This window comes from Triticum aestivum, chromosome 1A (assembly GCF_018294505.1).
Source record: "Triticum aestivum cultivar Chinese Spring chromosome 1A, IWGSC CS RefSeq v2.1, whole genome shotgun sequence".
In the NCBI taxonomy this organism is placed as follows: domain Eukaryota; kingdom Viridiplantae; phylum Streptophyta; class Magnoliopsida; order Poales; family Poaceae; genus Triticum; species Triticum aestivum.
The window spans coordinates 484,607,376-484,627,410 of NC_057794.1; the positions used below are offsets into that span (position 1 = coordinate 484,607,376).

A 20,035-nucleotide genomic window follows, 5' to 3' on the forward strand; every position below is an offset into this window, starting at 1 on the left:
CCTTTATCGCGTTGGTTGATAGGTTCTTATTTGTGTGTGTAGGTACGAGGTGACTCGCGTGTGGTCTCCTACTGGATTTATACCTTGGTTCTCTAAAACTGAGGAAAATACTTACGCTGCTTTACTGCATCACCATTTCCTCTTCAAGAAAAAACCAACGCAGTGCTCAAGAGGTAGCACCGGACGCTCGACAAGGTTCTCGCGCACCTCGAGGGTGGCAACAATCCGCCGCTCGCATACCCTCGGGGACCGGCCGTCGCTCTGGTGCCCCGCTGCGGCGCCGGGCAATGGATGCCAAGGAGGTTTGCCTCCGATTCGTCGTCCTCGTCCCGTTCCTCCTCCCACTCCTCCGGCTCTCCGACGGTGTTCAACGTCAAGGACGAGCCCGTAGCGGAGACCCCGCTCGGCCGGCGCACCCGCTCGACCGACATCGTCATCAACAAAGGCGGCGGCCGCGCCTCGTCAAGCCGAAGACGGAGCCAGGGCTCCCCGCCATGAAGACGGAGCTCGGGCTCACCAACGGCGTCAAGGAGGAGGCGCTCGACGACGAAGCGGCCCTCAAATGGGCGCGCAACGACTGGGTGCAGACGGAGAGGGGGCGCCAGTGCGCCGTCCTCGCGCGGTTCGAAGCTCGTCGCCGTGGGACGAGGGAGGCATCGTCGTCCTCGACGACAGCGACGACGACGACGCGCCGCCACCGCCTGTCCGTCATGGAGACGCGGGACAGGGGTCCAGCATTGGCGGCCGCGCCATCAAGAAGGAGAAGGCCGCCGACGACGAGGAGGACGGCGGTGACGTCGGCGACTTCGCCGCGCTGATCGAGTTCTTCACCTCATAGATTAGTTTTTTTAATAATTTATGTAAAACGCCGAACATGTTTAATATGAATATCAAGTTTGCCGAATTTTAGCCAAACTTTACTGAACTTCATCGAATTTAGCTTTTTTTTAATAAAAAAATACGTCCGGAACGACCCTGTGGCGAGCGGCTGGGAACCCGCTCGCCTCCGCGCCGATTTAAGCGCCGGCTCGCCCCGAGGGCGCGTAAAATCGCCGCCTGGGGTGCCAACGGCTGAAGATGCTCTAAGCCAGCAAGAGCCAAAGCTGCAGGTTGGAGTACCAATCATCGGTTAGTGTCAGCCACCAACCTAGCAACGTGGAAAGCACTGGCATGCATGCACGAACGCCGGCCAGGCTAAAGAAACCTACCGCGGCGCTCCGATCCGGCGTCCGGACCTCGAGAAACGATTGATCCTACTGGAAATCGATTGATCCCGGAGAAACGACCGCGCGATCGGACGGCGGCAGGTACACGTCCGGTCGCCGCAGACCGCACCACCTACCATTAGCGCCCGCCTTTCGACCTCAGACCGCAGCTACGTGCCACGTACTGGCTACGTCTACTGTGCCAATTAATCCTTTCAGACCACGACACGGAAATGCATACCGACATCTAGAAACCCAAGAAATTCTCATTCTGCTCCAGGTCTCCAGTGCACTCCTTGTCCTGCAGGAGGAGCACAGTAGTCTGGCTAGCTAGCTGTAAACACAGGCAAATTCGAGGACCCTCGGATCCATGTACGCTGCGCTATATATGGCCGTCCGCACTGCATGCCTCCGGAGCACGTACCGTTCGTTCGCCGTGGCAGCGACATCGACATGAGCAAGAGGCGCGGGGCGACGGAGAGCGCCGGGAACGACCCGGCCGGCGCGCCGGTGCGCCTCCCGGGGTCGCCGCGGCGCGGCGCGAGCCGGGGCGGCGTGTTCGAGTGCAGGACGTGCGGCAGGCGGTTCCCGACGTACCAGGCGCTGGGCGGGCACCGGGCCAGCCACGGGCGACATCTCCCCAGCGCCAGCGGGCTGCGCGACGGCGACGCCCTCGGGCTCCGGCTGCTGGAGCCACGCGGTGGAGAGGCGAGGCCGAGGACGCATGGGTGCCCCGTCTGCGGCGTGGAGTTCGCTGTCGGGCAGGCGCTCGGCGGGCACATGAAGCGGCACCGTGACATGGCCGACGCCGACGCCGACGCGAACGCGCACGGCACCATGGCGGCAACGTCCGTGAAGGATGACGGCGCTGGAGCCGGCTGCACGGCCGAGATCTGCCTGGACTTGAACCTGGCGCAGGCGGAGAACTGCGCAAAGTGCAGGAATGCTAGGGCCAGCGGCGAAGCCCAGAGACCGCTACTAGGGTGGAATCCGTGAATGTGTCACATAATACCATGGCAAAAAAAAAGGATTGATGTTTCAACAAATTCTGAATTTTATTTTGTGAATGTTCCGTGACATATGTCTACTATACCCAAATATTTCAGTTCCAAATCCAAATGCCTAAAAATTCCAAATCATGTACTCACTCTGTTTCGAATTACTTGTCGCAGGTATGGATGTATCTAGATATATTTAGTTCTAGTTATATCCATTTCTGCGACGAGTAATTTGGAACGGAGTTAGTACATCTCTCACCCGTTACTGTTCTGCTCTCTTTGTCGAACCGTGCTTTTTATTAGTGTTGCTATTTCTCGCTTGTTTGAATTGCAATTTTAGTACTCCCTTTGTTCATTTTTACAAGGCTTTGTAGATGTTTTAGACAGTGTACAAAACAACATAATTTCACTTGTCTGAAATGACTTATAAAAGTAAACGGAGGAAGTACTTATTTTAAGTTGCAGAACAGAAAAATATACCACTGCGACTAATACATAGTACTCCCTCCATTAGAACTAACTGTCGTTCAAATGAGTGAATCTACACACTTCGGAAGCAACGGTCGTTCAAATGAGTGAATCTGCACACTGAAACTTGTCTAGATACACGCATTTCAGTGACAGTTAAATCCGAAAGGAGGTACGAGATAACACAGTTGATTGTTGATCAGAAGGCTACAGGAATTGAAATTTATTAAAATTCCAGCCAACTACTCCCTCCGTTCCCAAATATAAGTCCTTTTAGAGATTTCAACAAATAACTAAATACGGAGCAAAATGAGTGAATCTGCACTCTAAAATATGTCTATATACATCCATATGTTGTAGTCCATTTGAAATCTCTAAAAAGACTTATATTTAGGAACAGAGGGAGCAGTAAAAAGGTAAGAGGTCTCATTCTCACGTCAACTACTTGCATACATGCAAGAACAGCATAAGAGCTCACACCACAGCATCACAACAAGTTATTCCATGCATATTGATTGCTCGGAAAGAAACAGCAGCAAGCCAACAGCATGGATTTGAAATCATTACACACTGTAGCGAGAGGTTCAACGGACTGAAATCCAGCGTACAATAGCTCCCAGCAATGGCAACAGCTACGTCAAAGGCAAGGGTAGTTGCTTCAAAGAATGGGAAGCGAATATAAGTACAACCAGATCTGTATCATAAGTCATAATTTTCTTCTTGATTGACATTCTTCCTATAACAGACAAGCAGCAGGAACCGAATGATGTCAAATAAACAATGATCACGGACACACTGACTCGTCCCTTAAGAGCCACAGCAGGCAGACCCCGAAGCTGCCGGGGCGTCGCCGCCTTCTGCCTTGTTAATCTTGATGGTCTTGTCCTGCAAAGTGGAGAACAAATCCCTCAGGGCGCCAAACAAGATGGTGGAGACCCGGACGTAAGATGTAATTGAGTAGAGTTATCATCTGTACCTCAGGCTTGGAATCGGTCTCAGCAAGCCTCTGCTTAATGTCGCGGGCAATGGAGAAGAAAACTTGCTCCACGTTGAGGTTTGTCTTGGCACTCTGAAAGACAGCACACAATGAAATTAGAAAGACTACTCTCCACTGGAACGATCAACCAATTTGACAAGCAACATACAGTTTCAAAGAACTTGATGCCGTATTCATCAGCCAAAGCTTGCCCCTTCGCAGTAGGTACAGCCTGGAGAAACAATTGAAAATAAACCATTTAACTAGTGATTTCGAACCTATAATATAAAGTAAGGCCTAGTCAAATATTATAGAATACTACTACAAGAACAAAAAAAGGGGGAGGGGATTCGTGGACACATACCCTTTTACTCTCATCCATATCAGCCTTGTTGCCAATCAAAATTTTGTTGACATTGTCAGAGGCATGCTGCTCGATGTTCCGGATCCAGTTCCTTATGTCTGTGTATCCAGTGAACCAAAGGTCAATAAAGGCAAAAGACATCAAAATGGAAGCATTAGGGGGTGTACACAAGTAAGAAGACGGTACTGTTGAAAGATGACTCATCGGTGACATCATAAACAAGCAGGATACCCATGGCTCCACGGTAATACGCTGAAATATAATAAAGAAATGAAGTTTAGTTGGTCAGAAACATTACGCATATACAGCATTTCCTCTTAGTAATTCTATCACAATAACTTCACAGCAAACAGTATAGCAGATTGGAACAATCATTATTCATACCAGTGGTAATAGTCCGGAAACGTTCTTGACCAGCCGTGTCCCATATTTGTAGCTTAATACGTTTCTGATCCAGCTCTATTGTTCTGATCTTAAAGTCAATACTACACGAACAAATGATAAGAATTAGTGTAGGGCAACATAAGGAAGTGTCCTAGCTTCCACTTGAGCAGTAAACAATCCTCCCAACAACGAAAAGACCAACCCGATCGTGGTAATAAAGCTCGTAGTGAAGGAGCCATCAGAGAACCGCAGGAGGAGGCAACTCTTGCCAACACCTACACACGGAAAATTGGAGAAATAAGAGTCCTTGTCAGACAATAGTAAATATAAAGCTTCACTAGCAAACATGCCACTGGCTACAGAAAAAATAAGTACAGAATAAAAGAATTATTATTAGTTGCCCCTGATCATCCCCTCTGGGAAGCAAGAGACTCCCTCTATCTCTATCTCTATCAACTCTGGGCAACGCATTGCCGTTCAATCTATGGCGTCTACTAGCTAGTCACATAACAGCACATATAAGGCTGGTCACAATGGGGAGGAACTTAGGAGTAACATCACACACTCCAATACAACTTTGCTTATGTGTCACATATTTAATGAAGAGAGAGGTGCTTGTGGTAACTAGCTAAGTTACTGGAACATCACACACTCCAAGAAACAATGAGTCTATAACCTAATAAATACATTGTTGCATGACACTACATAGATGTTCCTACCCACTGTGGAGGTAGTAACAGTCTAGGGAAGTGTGTAAGTTACTAGACTATGTTCTTGCCCATTGTGACCAGCCTAACACCAAAAGGAGGCATCTTTGACATGCTCCAAGGTAACTTATATTTCAAGCTACACATTCTTAACCTCTTTACCATACAGCAGGAGCAGCAAAAGAATGCTAAATGATTGTGTGGCCTGTTCTCTGTCCGGCCTTGTAAACTATACAAACAAGCACAGATGATAAAGTCAAGCCTGCCCCTCAATATCTCTCTTAAACAAGTCTTGATGCTTAATCTACCAAGCAAGGAGTGTGAAAGCACCATTCCATAAGCTGGACCGTTTCCAATGCTCCTCCAACCACAAGTTCCCAATTGAATGTCCATCCATAAAATTGAATGAAAAATAGCTGCAACACGCAACCTATCCGCTCTCCTAGCTCGAAATTCTCCCGATTTTGCATCAGAAACTAATGCATGCTAGGACATAGCGAGCACCTCATCCTAAAGCCAGCAACGGATGCTTGTACGCACAATAATAGCATGCTCCGAACAGGAAGCAGGCAGAGGCTATTGAGGAAACATTCCCCTCGCCCTGGCGCTACAAATGGAAGAGGAAGCACACGAATTCGTCCGCAGGCAACGTAAATGACGAATCCCTGCGAGATCCGCTTGGTCCACGCGGCCAATCGAACCGTGATCCAACACGAGCGCGCGCGCAGTAGCCGCGCGGCGGAAGGTGAGAGAGGGGGGAGAGATCTAGCGGGGGGGCACGAACCGCTGTCCCCGATGAGGAGGAGCTTGATGAGGTAGTCGTAGTCGGCCCGGGCCCTCGCCGGCGGCGCAGCCATGTCGCGCGCACCCGCCTCCTCCTCGTCCTCCTCCTCCTCCTCCTACCCCTCGATCGGCGCTGGTGCTGATCCCCCGACCTGCGAGCCAAGACGAGCGTCAGGCGCGAGGAATAATGGCTGGCTGGCGGGGCCTCGACGGCGCGCGAGGCGGGCCGGAGGGCGGCGCGGGGGGGCGGGATCGGCGCGCACCGGCAGACGAGGGGGCGGGGATCGGGGCGCGGGCGGTGGCGGTGGCGGATCTGGGGGGAGGGGGCGGGGGCGAGGCGAGGAGGACGGCGAAATCGATTTTTTTGACGTGGGGGGTTAAATGGTGGCTGGTTTGATTCGTCGGCCTCCTCAGTTTTGTTTTTGTGCTTCCACGATTCGACGCTGCGTGGTGCGTCCGTCGGGTCGGGCCGCCTCGCTTGGATTCGAAGACAGTGCTTCTGCCCGCCCGCGCGGCCACCGACCGGTGACCCTATGCGCTGGGCGGGTCGCGCCGCGTGAAAGGGCCTTGGAGACGCTGACCTGTGGGGCAGGCGCATGCCTCTGCCTGCCAGGGGCCCGCGTGTCTGCCAGATCGGATGGAACTTTGTGTATACATACGTGTGGCGATCAAGTGTGCGTGTGTGTGAGCTTGCGTTGCTGCCTTCTGGTTCAAGAGGAGCGACAAAATGGTTGTGCCAAACTTTCCAAATTCTGACTTGAAATGCTACCGCGAGATGTGTGAAATTTCCACAAGAAAACTACCTTCAAACCAAGCACAAGGCGAGAACCAACATGTAAGGGCATCTCCAGCCGCGTCCTCAGGAAGACCTCTCCAGGCTTTTTTTTACGCCGGCGCCGAAAAATCGGCCCAGTCGCGCCCCCAGAAGCCCGATTTTCGCCGGCTTGGGCCAAAAACAGCGCCGGTGGACCCAGGCCGAACCCGGCGCGCTGGGGGGCGCCCGGGGGCGCCGGGGCGAACTGTTTTGGCGCGAAACAGCCGCGGGCCCGCCGCGTCAGCGACTCTACCCTCTTCTCGCCCCTTCGTCATCCTCATCGCCTCGTTTCCCGCGGCGAATCAATGCCAAAGATGCCGCGCCGGTCAGCCTGCGCCATTGATGCCTCACGGGCGGCGCAGTGAAGACTGAATGACGCGCGTCCCTCGCCCTCCCTCGCCCGCCACGCGTACTCACGGCGGCTCGCGCCCGGGCGACGCCTCGGCCTATATAAGACGCGCCCCAGCGCACTCGGCGACTCGCACTCTCTCGCCGTCGTCGTTCCTCCCTCTCCTCTCTCTCGCCGTCTCCAGTTCATCACACCCATGCCCAAGCGCTTCCCAGGCGACGGCGCGGCGGCGAACGACTTCGGCCGCCGCAATCTTCACAAGAACGAGGCTCGCCTCCTTTTCGAGGCCGAGTACCCGGTCCCGCCGGACATGCGGGTGCCGGGGCGTGGAGGATCAGCGCCGGCGGCGTGCCGGTGCCCCCGATACCCACCGGCGCGGCGCGGCGTGCGGAGATCGCACGCATCCGCTCGTCCCTGCCGCGTGCGGCGAGGGAGGGGCCACGGTACGTCCCCGTCAGCCCACTCTGAAGGAGATCGCCGCCCGCAAGCGTGGGCGCAAGGACGAGCACGGCGTCGTGGTCCTCGACAGCGACGACGACGACGACGCCCCCAGACCGTCCAACCCGCCGCGCCAACCGAGGGAGGGATGCAGCAGGGACGGCGGAGGCGTCGGCGGGGGCGACGACGACGACGACGGCGGTGACTACACGCGGTTCTACAACCTCCTCGGCATGTAGAACCGCGTGGGCGGGCGGCGAGGCGGGCGGCGAGGGAGATGGCGGGGGTAGCCCGCGGTAGTTTTTCCTTTTTTTGTAAAATATGTTTAAATTTGAACGAACTCGAACATGTTTGCGTTGTGTTTGCGCCGAATTTAAACATTTTAAAAACCCGTGGGGGGCCGCGACTGGGGGGCATCACGGCCCTAGTGCGCGGTTTAGCGCCGGTGCGCCCCCAGGGAGCGATTTTTTGCCCCTTCTGGGGGGGCAACGGCTGGAGATGCCCTAATTGGATAGCTAGGAGGGCAGCGGTATCCCCAGGCCATCAAGGTTCAAGTCCTGGTGTTGTGCTAGCATTTATCCTAGATTTATTTCAGGATTTTCGGCGATGCGTGTTCAGTGCGAGAAAAACGTTCGCGCTGACTACGAGGCGTCTACGGTAACTTCGTAAAATCTCAAAATGACATGCCAGCTCGGTCTTTTTAAGATGCTCATAGGGATATGATGTGCGCGTGTGCGTTCATAGGGGTGAGAGTATACGTGTTTATATGAGCGCTTGGTTTGTACTATGTTAAAGGAAACAGGCACAAAAGTTTATGCATTGTATTGTGTTTTCTTTCCACGAGGAACTTGGATCCTTAGGCACTGTATAACGGCGGGTGCTTGCACGGGTGGCTGAGAGGTCTTTCCCTGAGGCAAAAGCAAAGGTTTGCTTCCGGTACCAGCCGGTGTTTGCACAATGTAAGTGCTCCCTTGAAGTCATGCGGAAGGGCGGTAGAAACAACCGAAGCACCTCAAAGCTACAAGACGACATCTATTCGCGACGCAATGTTGCTCCTTTCCATTAAGCACATGTGCGTATGCACCCACCATGGTTTCAAGGCTGATATGGTCATCGGTATGTAAGTATGATGTGTAACATGTGTCGAAACCACTTTCCAAAACTAAAACTTTTATTCTGACCGCCGAACAGAAAAGATGTATTGAAACGACATTGGATGTGCGAAAACCACACGACCTGAGAGCGGCGAGCTTTCGAGAACCACTATAGCCGCAAGAGGGCTCTCGGAATCAGTTGCGAGCAAAAGCTAGATCAGATGCTTGTGACTATCACTCAATCAACTTTACCAAATGTTCACTCTCGTTTCAGTGCATGTAAGGAGGAGAAAGGGGAACAATGTATGCAGTGCCAAGCATAAGGAGTCGGCGGCCTCGGCCATTCTTTTTGATCGGGCGGAGGAGATAAAAGGGAACAGCACTGGCTTCCTTTCAACTCCACGACGAGCGCCCTTTGTGTGGGTGGTGGTCACGCAGCCCCATGCCACCATGGCTTGCAAATGTTGAGTTGCCGGATTCTTTTGCTAGTGAGTGCTGTTGCAGCACGCAAAAGGTTGCTCCACGGACGGTCAAATCGAAACACTCCGGTGAGGTTACCGGCTGAGCACCGGCGGCTAACGGCGTCTGGGTCCGTCAAGTGTGACGATAATAACCCAACTAACGCAAGTGCCTCCAAACAAACAGCTCATGCCCAGACGAGACCAGTTCTGGACAACTAGACCGGTTCCGTGTCAATGGCCCATGGCACATGCAAGGCTTAGTCCTTGAGACTCTAATATTGTGAGAGATGTTTACTCGCTGTTTTTCTGAATAATAATAGAAGCTTGAAAGACTGGTTAACGGAGAAATCGTAAATAAATCCCAATGATTTACATAAGCGTGTGGAAGTGGCCGCCTTCATAGACAAACAAAGATCCAATAACAATGTGCTTATGCTATGTTGAGAGAAGCATATAAATTTTAGGGTTGAGAAGCACTACAATTGTCCACCAAATAAGATTCTTCCAGCTACTAGAGGCATACAAAATGACAGATACATATGGAGAAGCAAACACCGAACATCCCCCACACAAAAAAAGCAATCAACAAAAATCTCTCCAGCCAGAACAGAGACAAAAGACAGATAACAAATAGTATCATACTCAAGATCCAAACGGGCTAATAATATCCCTGCATGTGCATGGTATGCAGAATCAGAAATACAGCACAGGCTAGCAAACACACATGACATAGGGCACAAATGGCATCTTCAAAGTCATAATTCATCGCAGGCAAGACCCAAAATTCGAAAGTGCATCTCATAATTAACCGAATCCAACATAACATAACAAAGGCATAGCAGCTATGCAGGCAAAAAGTAGACAACCTTGATGTCCTGAGATAACATCCTATCACACCGGTCTGAAATACAACTTTCACAAAATTTCCGCTCAGTAGAAAAAGCCTAGCACTTTGCCACCAACATTCTTCCTCCTGGCTTCCTCGTGATCCATGATGCCAGCAGAGGTTGTCAGGACGATGTAGCCAAACTGCAGTTCAAACAGGTAAACTTGGTTATAATGATGGTAAAAACTTGGAAGAGTCGTTACAGATTGTGAGCTCAAAATATGGCAATGCTACACAGTTTGCAGTGAAATGAACAAGCAAAGAAGCTGACCTGACGAGATGGAAGCAGCCTGGCGGTCCACCCCTCAATCTCCTTGACACCAACATCAAAACGGGGACTGATGACTCCACACTTGTTCAGTCTCCCGTTCAACTCCACAACAATCTTGCCAGATCTGTGGTCATCAACATACTCAAACTCACCAATGTAACCTGCAGAAAAAAGAGGCAGTGAGTAATCCATGCTATGGGATAGTTGCATATAGAACATGGCAGAAATGGAACTAACCGTGCTTCTGCATGACGATGAGGAACTTGATGATCACCTTTGAGGAGGGCCTGATCATGACCTGCCTCTTGCCACGCTTCTCAGCGTTGTACATGCTCTTGAGAGCATCGTTCAGGACGCTAACCCTCACCATCCTTACCTAACCTACAGAGACAGGCACAAAGATTTGTAAGACCACACTAAAATGCACACGTTTCAGCTAAGTTTAAAACAATATGATCAGATGCAAAGAGTAATGAGTGGCAAGATTGGTTTCTGAATTGCAGCTAAACTGACACTGGGAGACAGAATGTCAAATTGTGACAGTACAAAAGTAAGCGCAGCACATAAAATAAATCAAGGTGGAACTCCATAATTCATCTAAAACATCATGGTTTAGAAGACTGGTAAGTAAATGAAAAATTGGCAAAGGTAAACATCAAAGATTAGTTTGGCACCACTACTTCAGAACACACCTACTTGGACTTGCTTAACACAGAAACAAGTCACAAACTTAAACAGTAGGATAGACTGTCATGTAAATGGTTTCCTAAAGTGCTCATGAAACAGATATAATTGGCAGTAAACCCTAGCAAAGCATAGCACAACAGCTAAATATGCCACAAAGGGGCCTCCCAAAATCCATGGTGGCCCAAACCGACTACTTGAGATTAAACATTTTGTTTCCCTCTATGGCAGGTTTCGGAACAACTCGGCAGCAATTGTGGAGACAGATGTCACAGATCAGTACCCCCTGTCATTGATCCGCAATAGAACATATTTCACTCTTCAATCTCTATGATGGCAAAAACACGCCCAATAATTTGACTGGTGCCATTCACGGATGAAACTACGGGATCTACTCTACACAGTCGCAGCGGACCCGTGATCCTAGGATCTAGAACATCTTAATTCATCATCACACCCGAAGCTGCACTTGCTTTGCACCGGATAGACAAAACAAGCAAGAACATGCGCATAAACAACTACCAAAACCAAGGATCTGATCAATAAGAGTGGGCACGACGGCACAGAGGGAGCAAACACCTTCAACGCCTGCCCTGGCCCGAAGGATCTCTACGCGCGAGGGGGGCGAGGAGGGGACGGAGAGGGGGAGACGTACCTCGTAGGGGGGAGAAGCCGGGAGCTCTCTGCTTTGGTGGGGTGGCGGCGGGGAGGCGAGGGCGAGGGAGGAAGGCGACGGCGGGGAGAGAAACTGCCCGAGGTAGGGTTTTGAGGTGTTAAAAAAGGGGAGCGGATGGGTGCGCGCCCGTTGGATCTGGGTTGGACGGTGGTCGATCGCCTCGAGGGGTGGGTGCCCTAGATGGACGCGGGCATTTGCGGTTTGGCCCTTTGCTGCTTGGATATTTGAGCGACGGTTCTTGGTGTGGAGAGATGACATGTGGGACATGTTGAGTGGCCGTAAGGAATGACAATTCACTTGGGTTGGGATTTTTTTAACACAGTACAACACAAATGCCCACGTACACGCACATACACTCTTTCATATCCCATGTGAACATATACACATACACTCTACTCCTATAATCTCCTCTGAGTCTTCCTAGTCAACGTGAACGTCTCCTCCCACTAGATGAACATCATCGAAAAGTTTGGGAATAAATCAGGAAAATGTGAGCACTGGTACCAAGTTTGGGACCAATCCTGATGGGCTGGTTCTACCATGAGAAACCTAACCATCCGAGTTGCGCTCAGTTCCCAATTCACTTAGAGTGGTTGATAAGTCGATCTTATCTTAGCCTCACCACACGTAATCTATAGAAGACAAAAAAATATGCAAAACGGATTGTCTTTTGGTTTTATGTCTAATAACTATATATCCCTGAATATATGTTGCGATATGTTGTTGCTAATCCTTCCTTAATTAAGAGATGAAACTCCTAGCATAGCACTATTATACACGCCTTTACACCGTCATGCACTGTAAAGTAGAATGATTTCACCACCAAGGGACTCTTTGATTCATAACATTTCATCAAAATGGGAATATGAAGAATGTAAGGACATGGTAGGATTGGATGTGTAAAACAAAGATATATAAAAACACATAAATTTGCAGAACTGGGTGTTTGATTCAAAGAAATAGGAAAAAAACATGGTTCCTAAAAGGCTTAGTCAAATTATACAAAGATAAGATTAAGTTTTCTGCCAAAAAAATAACAATTTTTTTAACATCACCTTACATTAATTAACCAGAGCGAAACTTACAATCATTCGATACAAAATTCACCACACAGGGCGATACATCATTAACAAGAATACAATCGAATCTATTGTCAAAACTAAGTTTTGCTATTAGATGAGCCACCACATTGGCAGATCGACTAATCTTAGCCATTTGAAAGTTGTTTATCAGCTTAGATAAGCTCAGTGCTTCCTTCTTCAAATCGACCAACGATGACCTATCAAGGTTCTCTGTTGCAAGAGTCGTCACAACGAACGCACAATCAGTCTCTAAAATAATAGGATTGTGGAGAGGTATACCTATGTATAGACCAGCAATGCATGCCCTTAGCTCTGCTTCGTCCACACTTTGACACGATCCAAAGAAGTCCCAAGAAGAGACAATGACTTCCCCAGCCGCATTCCTAACCACCACACCGACACTTGCTTCTTTGATGCTCTCTACAAAGCTTGCGTCAACATTAATCTTTAAAAACCAGTTGGTGGGGGAGTCCAATCCGCCTTAGCTCCCACATTATCAGGTGCATGAAGGAAATATGCCCTAGAGGCAATAATAAAGTTATTATTTATTTCCTTATATCATGATAAAAGTTTATTATTCATGCTAGAATTGTATTAACTGGAAACATAATGCATGTGTGAATACATAGACAAACAGAGTGTCACTAGTATGCCTCTACTTGACTAGCTCGTTAATCAAAGATGGTTATGTTTCCTAACCATGGACAAAAGAGTTGTCATTTGATTAACGGGATCACATCATTAGTTGAATGATCTGATTGACATGACCCATTCCATTAGCTTAGCACCCGATCGTTTAGTATGTTGCTATTGCTTTCTTCATGACTTATACATGTTCCTATGACTATGAGATTATGTTACTCCCGTGTGCCGGAGGAACACTTTGTGTGCAACCAAACGTCACAACGTAACTGTGTGATTATAAAGGTGCTCTACAGGTGTCTCCAAAGGTACATGTTGGGTTGACGTATTTCGAGATTATGATTTGTCACTCCGATCGTCGGAGAGGTATCTCTGGGCCCTCTCGGTAATGCACATCACTTAAACCTTGCAAGCATTGCAACTAATGAGTTAGTTGCGGGATGATGTATTACGGAACGAGTAAAGAGACTTGCCGGTAACGAGATTGAACTAGGTATTGGATACCGACGATCGAATCTCGGGCAAGTAACATACCGATGACAAAGGGAACAACGTATGTTGTTATGCGGTCTGACCGTTAAAAGATCTTCGTAGAATATGTAGGAACCAATATGGGCATCCAGGTCCCGCTATTGGTTATTGATCGGAGACATGTCTCGGTCATGTCTACATTGTTCTCGAACTCGTAGGGTCCGCACGCTTAAGGTTTCGATGACAGCTATGTTATGAGTTTATACGTTTTGATGTACCGAAGGTTGTTCGGAGTCCCTGATGAGATCACGGACATGACGAGGAGTCTCGAAATGGTCGAGACATAAAGATTGATATATTGGAAGCCTATGTTTGGATATCGAAAGTGTTCCGGGTGAAATCGGGATTTTACCGGAGTACCGGGAGGTTACCGGAACCCCCCGGGAGCTATATGGGCCTTAGTGGGCCTTAGTGGAAGAAGAGGAGAGGCGGCCAGGGCTGGGCCACGCGCCCCTCCCCCTAGTCCGAATAGGACAAGGAGAGAGGGGGCCGGCGCCCCCCTCCTTCTCTCTCCCTCTTTTCCCACCTCGCGAATCCTATTCCAACTAGGATTGGGGGAGAAGTCCTACTCCCGGAGGGAGTAGGACTCCTCCTGGCGTGCCCTATGATGGCCGGCCGGCCTCCCCCTCTTGAACCTTTATATACGGAGGCAGGGGCAACCCAGAGACACACAAGTTGATCCACGTGATCATATTCTTAGTCGTGTGCGGTGCCCCCTTCCACCATAGTCCTCGATAATATTGTAGCGGTGCTTAGGCGAAGCCCTGCGACGATAGTACATCAAGATCGTCACCATGCCGTCGTGCTGACGGAACTCTTCCCCGACACTTTGCTGGATCGGAGTCCGGGGATCGTCATCGAGCTGAACGTGTGCTAGAACTCGGAGGTGCCGTAGTTTCGGTGCTTGATCGGTCGGGCCGTGGAGACGTACGACTACATCAACCAAACGCTTCCGTTATCGATCTACAAGGATACGCAGATCACACTCTCCCCTCTCGTTGCTATGCATCACCATGATCTTGCATGTGCGTAGGAATTTTTTTGAAATTACTACGTTGCCCAACAGTGGCATCCGAGCCTAGGTTTTATGTGTTGATGTTATATGCACGAGTAGAACACAAGTGAGTTGTGGGCGATATAAGTCATACTGCTTACCAGCATGTCATACTTTGGTTCGGCGGTATTGTTGGACGAAGCGGCCCGGACCGACATTACGCGTACGCTTACGCGAGACCGGTTCTCCCGATGTGCTTTGCACATAGGTGGCTTGCGGGTGACAGTTTCTCCAACTTTAGTTGAACCAAGTGTGGCTACGCCCGGTCCTTGCGAAGGTTAAAACAGCACCGACTTGACAAACTATCGTTGTGGTTTTGATGCGTAGGTAAGATTGTTTCTTGCTTAAGCCCGTAGCAGCCATGTAAAACTTGCAACAACAAAGTAGATGACATCTAACTTGTTTTTGCAGGGCATGTTGTGATGTGATATGGTCAAGACATGATGCTAAATTTTATTGTATGAGATGATCGTGTTTTGTAACCAAGTTATCGGCAACTGGCAGGAGCCATATGGTTGTCGCTTTATTGTATGCAATGCAATCGCGTTGTAATGCTTTACTTTATCACTAAGCGGTAGTGATAGTCGTGGAAGCATAAGATTGGCGATACGACAACGATGCTATGATGGAGATCAAGGTGTCGCGCCGGTGACGATGGTGATCATGACGGTGCTTCGGAGATGGAGATCACAGGCACAAGATGATGATGGCCATATCATATCACTTATATTGATTGCATGTGATGTTTATCTTTTATGCATCTTATCTTGCTTTGATTGACGGTAGCATTATAAGATGATCTCTCACTAAAATTATCAAGAAGTGTTCTCCCTGAGTATGCACCGTTGCGAAAGTTCTTCGTGCTGAGACACCACGTGATGATCGGGTGTGATAGGCTCTACGTTCAAATACAACGGGTGCAAAACAGTTGCACACGCGGAATACTCAGGTTATACTTGACGAGCCAAGCATATGCAGATATGGCATCGGAACACGGAGACCGAAAGGTCGAGCGTGAATCATATAGTAGATATGATCAACATAGTGATGTTCACCAATGAAACTACTCCATCTCACGTGATGATCGGACATGGTTTAGTTGATTTGGATCACGTGATCACTTAGAGGATTAGAGGGATGTCTATCTAAGTGGGAGTTCTTTAAGTAATTTGATTAATTGAACTTAAATTTATCATGAACTTAGTACCTGATAGTATCTTGCTTATGTATGTTTGATTGTAGATAGATGGCCCGTGTTGTTGTTCCGTTGAATTTTAATGCATTCCTTGAGAAAGCAAAGTTGAAAGATGATGGTAGCAATTACACGGACTGGGTCCGTAACTTGAGGATTATCCTCATTGCTGCACAGAAGAATTACGTCCTGGAAGCACCGCTAGGTGCCAGGCCTGCTGCTGGAGCAACACCAGATGTTATGAACGTCTGGTAGAGCAAAGCTGATGACTACTCGATAGTTTAGTGTGCCATGCTTTACGGCTTAGAATCGGGACTTCAACGATGTTTTGAACGTCATGGAGCATATGAGATGTTCCAGGAGTTGAAGTTAATATTTCAAGCAAATGCCCGGATTGAGAGATATGAAGTCTCCAATAAGTTCTATAGCTGCAAGATGGAGGAGAACAGTTCTGTCAGTGAGCATATACTCAAAATGTCTGGGTATAATAATCACTTGATTCAGATGGGAGATAATCTTCCAGATGATTGCGTCATTGACAGAATTCTCCAATCACTGCCACCAAGCTACAAGAGCTTCGTGATGAACTATAATATGCAAGGGATGAATAAGACTATTCCCGAGCTCTTCGCAATGCTAAAAGCTGCGGAGGTAGAAATCAAAAAGGAGCATCAAGTGTTGATGGTCAACAAGACCACTAGTTTCAAGAAAAAGGGCAAAGGGAAGAAGAAGGGGAACTTCAAGAAGAACAGCAAGCAAGTTGCTGCTCAAGAGAAGAAACCCAAGTCTGGACCTAAGCTTGAAACTGAGTGCTTCTACTGCAAGCAGACTGGTCACTGGAAGCGGAACTGCCCCAAGTATTTGGCGGATAAGAAGGATGGCAAGGTGAACAAAGGTATATGTGATATACATGTTGTTGATGTGTACCTTACTAATGCTCGCAGTAGCACCTAGGTATTTGATACTGATTCTGTTGCTAATATTTGCAACTCGAAACAGGGACTACGGATTAAGCGAAGATTGGCTAAGGACGAGGTGACGATGCGCGTGGGAAACGGTTCCAAAGTCGATGTGATCGCGGTTGGCACGCTACCTCTACATCTACCTTCGGGATTAGTATTAGACCTAAATAATTGTTATTTGGTGCCAGTGTTGAGCATGAACATTATATCTGGATCTTGTTTAATGTGAGACGGTTATTCATTTAAATCAGAGAATAATGGTTGTTCTATTTATATGAGTAATATCTTTTATGGTCATGCACCTTTGAAGAGTGGTCTATTTTTGATGAATCTCGATAGTAGTGACACACATATTCATAATGTTGAAACCCAAAGATGCAGAGTTGATAATGATAGTGCAACTTATTTGTGGCATTGTCGTTTAGGTCATATCAGTGTAAAGCGCATGAAGAAACTCCATACTGATGGACTTTTGGAACCACTTGATTATGAGTCACTTGGTACTTGCGAACCGCGCCTCATGGGCAAGATGACTAAAACACCATTCTCCGGTACTATGGAGAGAGCAACAGATTTGTTGGAAATCATACATACAGATGTATGTGGTCCGATGAATATTGAGGCTTGGGGCGGATATCGTTATTTTCTCACCTTCACAGATGACTTAAGCAGATATGGGTATATCTACTTAATGAAGCATACGTCTGAAACATTTGAAAGGTTCAAAGAATTTCAGAGTGAAGTTGAAAATCATCGTAACAAGAAAATAAAGTTTCTACGATCTGATCGTGGAGGAGAATATTTGAGTTACGAGTTTGGTGTACATTTGAAACAATGCGGAATAGTTTCGCAACTCACGCCACCCAGAACACCACAGCGTAATGGTGTGTCCGAACGTCGTAATCGTACATTACTGGATATGGTGCGATCTATGATGTCTCTTACTGATATACCGCTATCGTTTTGGGGTTATGCTTTAGAGACGGCCACATTCACGTTAAATAGGGCACCATCAAAATCCGTTGAGACGACGCCTTATGAACTATGGTTTGGCAAGAAACCAAAGTTGTCGTTTCTAAAAGTTTGGGGCTGCGATGCTTATGTGAAAAAGCTTCAACCTGATAAGCTCGAACCCAAATCGGAGAAATGTGTCTTCATAGGATATCCAAAGGAAACTATTGGATACACCTTCTATCACAGATCCGAAGGCAAGACTTTTGTTGCTAAGTTCGGAAACTTTCTGGAGAAGGAGTTTCTCTCGAAAGATGTGAGTGGGAGGAAAGTAGAACTTTACAAGGTAACTGTACTTGATCCCTTATTGGAAAGTAGTACATCACAGAAACCTGTTTCTGCGACACCTACACCAATTAGTGAGGAAGCTAATGATAATGATCATGAAACTTCAGGACAAGATACTACTGAACCTCGTAGATCAACCAGAGTGAGATCTGCGCCAGAGTGGTACGGTAATCCTGTTCTGGAAGTCATGCTGCTAGATCATGATGAACCTACGAACTATGAAGAAGCGATGGTGAGCCCAGATTCCGCAAAATGGCTTAAAGCCATGAAATCTGAGATGGGATCCATGTATGAGAACAAAGTATGGACTTTGGTTGACTTGCCCGATGATCGGCAAGCAATTGAGAATAAATGGATCTTCAAGAAGAAGACTGACGCTGACGGTAATGTTACTGTCTACAAAGCTCGACTTATCGCAAAAGGGTTTCGGCAAGTTCAAGGGGTTGACTACGATGAGACCTTCTCACCCGTAGCGATGCTTAAGTCTGTCCGAATCATGTTAGCAATTGCCACATTTTATGATTATGAAATTTGGCAGATGGATGTCGAAACTGCATTCCTGAATGTATTTCTGGAAGAAGAGTTGTATATGATGCAACCGGAAGGTTTTGTCGATCCAAAGGGAGCTAACAAAGTGTGCAAGCTCCAGCGATCCATTTATGGACTGGTGCAAGCCTCTCGGAGTTGGAATAAACGCTTTGATAGTGTGATCAAAGCATTTGGTTTTATATAGACTTTCGGAGAAGCCTATATTTACAAGAAAGTGAATGGGAGCTCTGTAGCATTTCTTATATTATATGTGGATGACATATTACTGATTGGAAATAATATAGAATTTTTGGATAGCATAAAGGGATACTTGAATAAGAGTTTTTCAATGAAAGACCTCGGTGAAGCTGCTTACATATTAGGCATTAATCTCTATAGAGATAGATCAAGACGCTTAATTGGACTTTCACAAAGCACATACCTTGACAAGATTTTGAAGAAGTTCAAAATGGATCAAACAAAGAAAGGGTTCTTGCCTGTGTTACAAGGTGTGAAGTTGAGTCAGACTCAATGCCCGACCACTGCAGAGGATAGAGAGAAAATGAAAGATGTTCCCTATGCTTCAGCCATAGGCTCTATCATGTATGCAATGCTGTGTACCAGACCTGATGTGTGCCTTGCTATAAGTCTAGCAGGGAGGTACCAAAGTAATCCAGGAGTGGATCACTGGACAGCGGTCAAGAACATCCTGAAGTACCTGAAAAGGACTAAGGATATGTTTCTCGTATATGGAGGTGACAAAGAGCTCATCGTAAACGGTTACATTGATGCAAGCTTTGACACTGATCCGGACGATTCTAAATCGCAAACCAGATACGTGTTTACATTAAATGGTGGAGCTGTCAGTTGGTGCAGTTCTAAACAAAGCGTCATGGCGGGATCTACATGTGAAGCGGAGTACATAGCTGCTTCGGAAGCAGCAAACGAAGGAGTCTGGATGAAGGAGTTCATATCCGATCTAGGTGTCATACCTAGTGCATCGGGTCCAATGAAAATCTTTTGTGATAATACTGGTGCAATTGCCTTGGCGAAGGAATCCAGGTTTCACAAAAGAACCAAGCACATAAAAAGACGCTTCAATTCCATCCGGGATCTAGTCCAGGTGGGAGACATAGAGATTTGCAAGATACATACGGAGCTGAATGTAGCAGACCCGTTGACTAAGC

The 20,035-nt window shown here is 48.0% G+C and overlaps 3 protein-coding genes across 3 annotated transcripts; 1 reads left to right on the forward strand and 2 right to left on the reverse strand.

Annotated features, from left to right (window-relative positions):
* The first annotated feature begins 1,543 nt into the window (after positions 1-1,543).
* On the forward strand, positions 1,544-2,201 carry LOC123152692 (zinc finger protein ZAT12-like). The gene has a single exon (XM_044572209.1). The coding sequence runs from the start codon at positions 1,611-1,613 to the stop codon at positions 2,199-2,201; it is 591 nt and encodes a 196-aa protein (XP_044428144.1). The 5' UTR covers positions 1,544-1,610.
* A 957-nt stretch (positions 2,202-3,158) lies between these two features.
* On the reverse strand, positions 3,159-6,359 carry LOC123059201 (ras-related protein RABE1c). Its single transcript, XM_044481825.1, has 9 exons — positions 6,149-6,359; positions 5,887-6,037; positions 4,598-4,670; positions 4,396-4,496; positions 4,198-4,263; positions 4,012-4,109; positions 3,817-3,879; positions 3,648-3,740; positions 3,159-3,556 (listed from the first exon to the last, which is right to left on the reverse strand). The coding sequence occupies exons 2-9, from the start codon at positions 5,957-5,959 to the stop codon at positions 3,479-3,481; spliced, it is 645 nt and encodes a 214-aa protein (XP_044337760.1). The 5' UTR covers positions 5,960-6,037; positions 6,149-6,359; the 3' UTR covers positions 3,159-3,478.
* A 3,463-nt stretch (positions 6,360-9,822) lies between these two features.
* Positions 9,823-11,705, reverse strand: LOC123059212 (40S ribosomal protein S15a-1). Its single transcript, XM_044481833.1, has 4 exons — positions 11,538-11,705; positions 10,436-10,579; positions 10,199-10,359; positions 9,823-10,070 (listed from the first exon to the last, which is right to left on the reverse strand). Exons 2-4 carry the CDS (start codon positions 10,566-10,568, stop codon positions 9,972-9,974), a joined length of 393 nt encoding a protein of 130 aa, XP_044337768.1. The 5' UTR covers positions 10,569-10,579; positions 11,538-11,705; the 3' UTR covers positions 9,823-9,971.
* Positions 11,706-20,035: the final 8,330 nt, after the last annotated feature.

What these genes read in the sequence shown, in the direction of transcription:
- LOC123152692 (XM_044572209.1), top strand. Translation starts at nt 1,611, where the DNA reads ATGCCTCCGGAGCACGTACCGTTCGTTCGCCGTGGCAGCGACATCGAC.
- LOC123059212 (XM_044481833.1), bottom strand. Translation starts at nt 10,568, where the DNA reads ATGGTGAGGGTTAGCGTCCTGAACGATGCTCTCAAGAGCATGTACAAC. An exon ending in CATCGTCATGCAGAAGCACG is followed by an intron (nt 10,360 to 10,435) that starts GTTAGTTCCATT and finishes TTTTTTCTGCAG; the next exon opens with GTTACATTGGTGAGTTTGAG. An exon ending in GGCTGCTTCCATCTCGTCAG is followed by an intron (nt 10,071 to 10,198) that starts GTCAGCTTCTTT and finishes TTTGAACTGCAG; the next exon opens with TTTGGCTACATCGTCCTGAC.
- LOC123059201 (XM_044481825.1), bottom strand. Translation starts at nt 5,959, where the DNA reads ATGGCTGCGCCGCCGGCGAGGGCCCGGGCCGACTACGACTACCTCATC. An exon ending in CCTCCTCATCGGGGACAGCG is followed by an intron (nt 4,671 to 5,886) that starts GTTCGTGCCCCC and finishes TTCCGTGTGTAG; the next exon opens with GTGTTGGCAAGAGTTGCCTC. An exon ending in CGATGAGTCATCTTTCAACA is followed by an intron (nt 4,110 to 4,197) that starts GTACCGTCTTCT and finishes CTGGATACACAG; the next exon opens with ACATAAGGAACTGGATCCGG.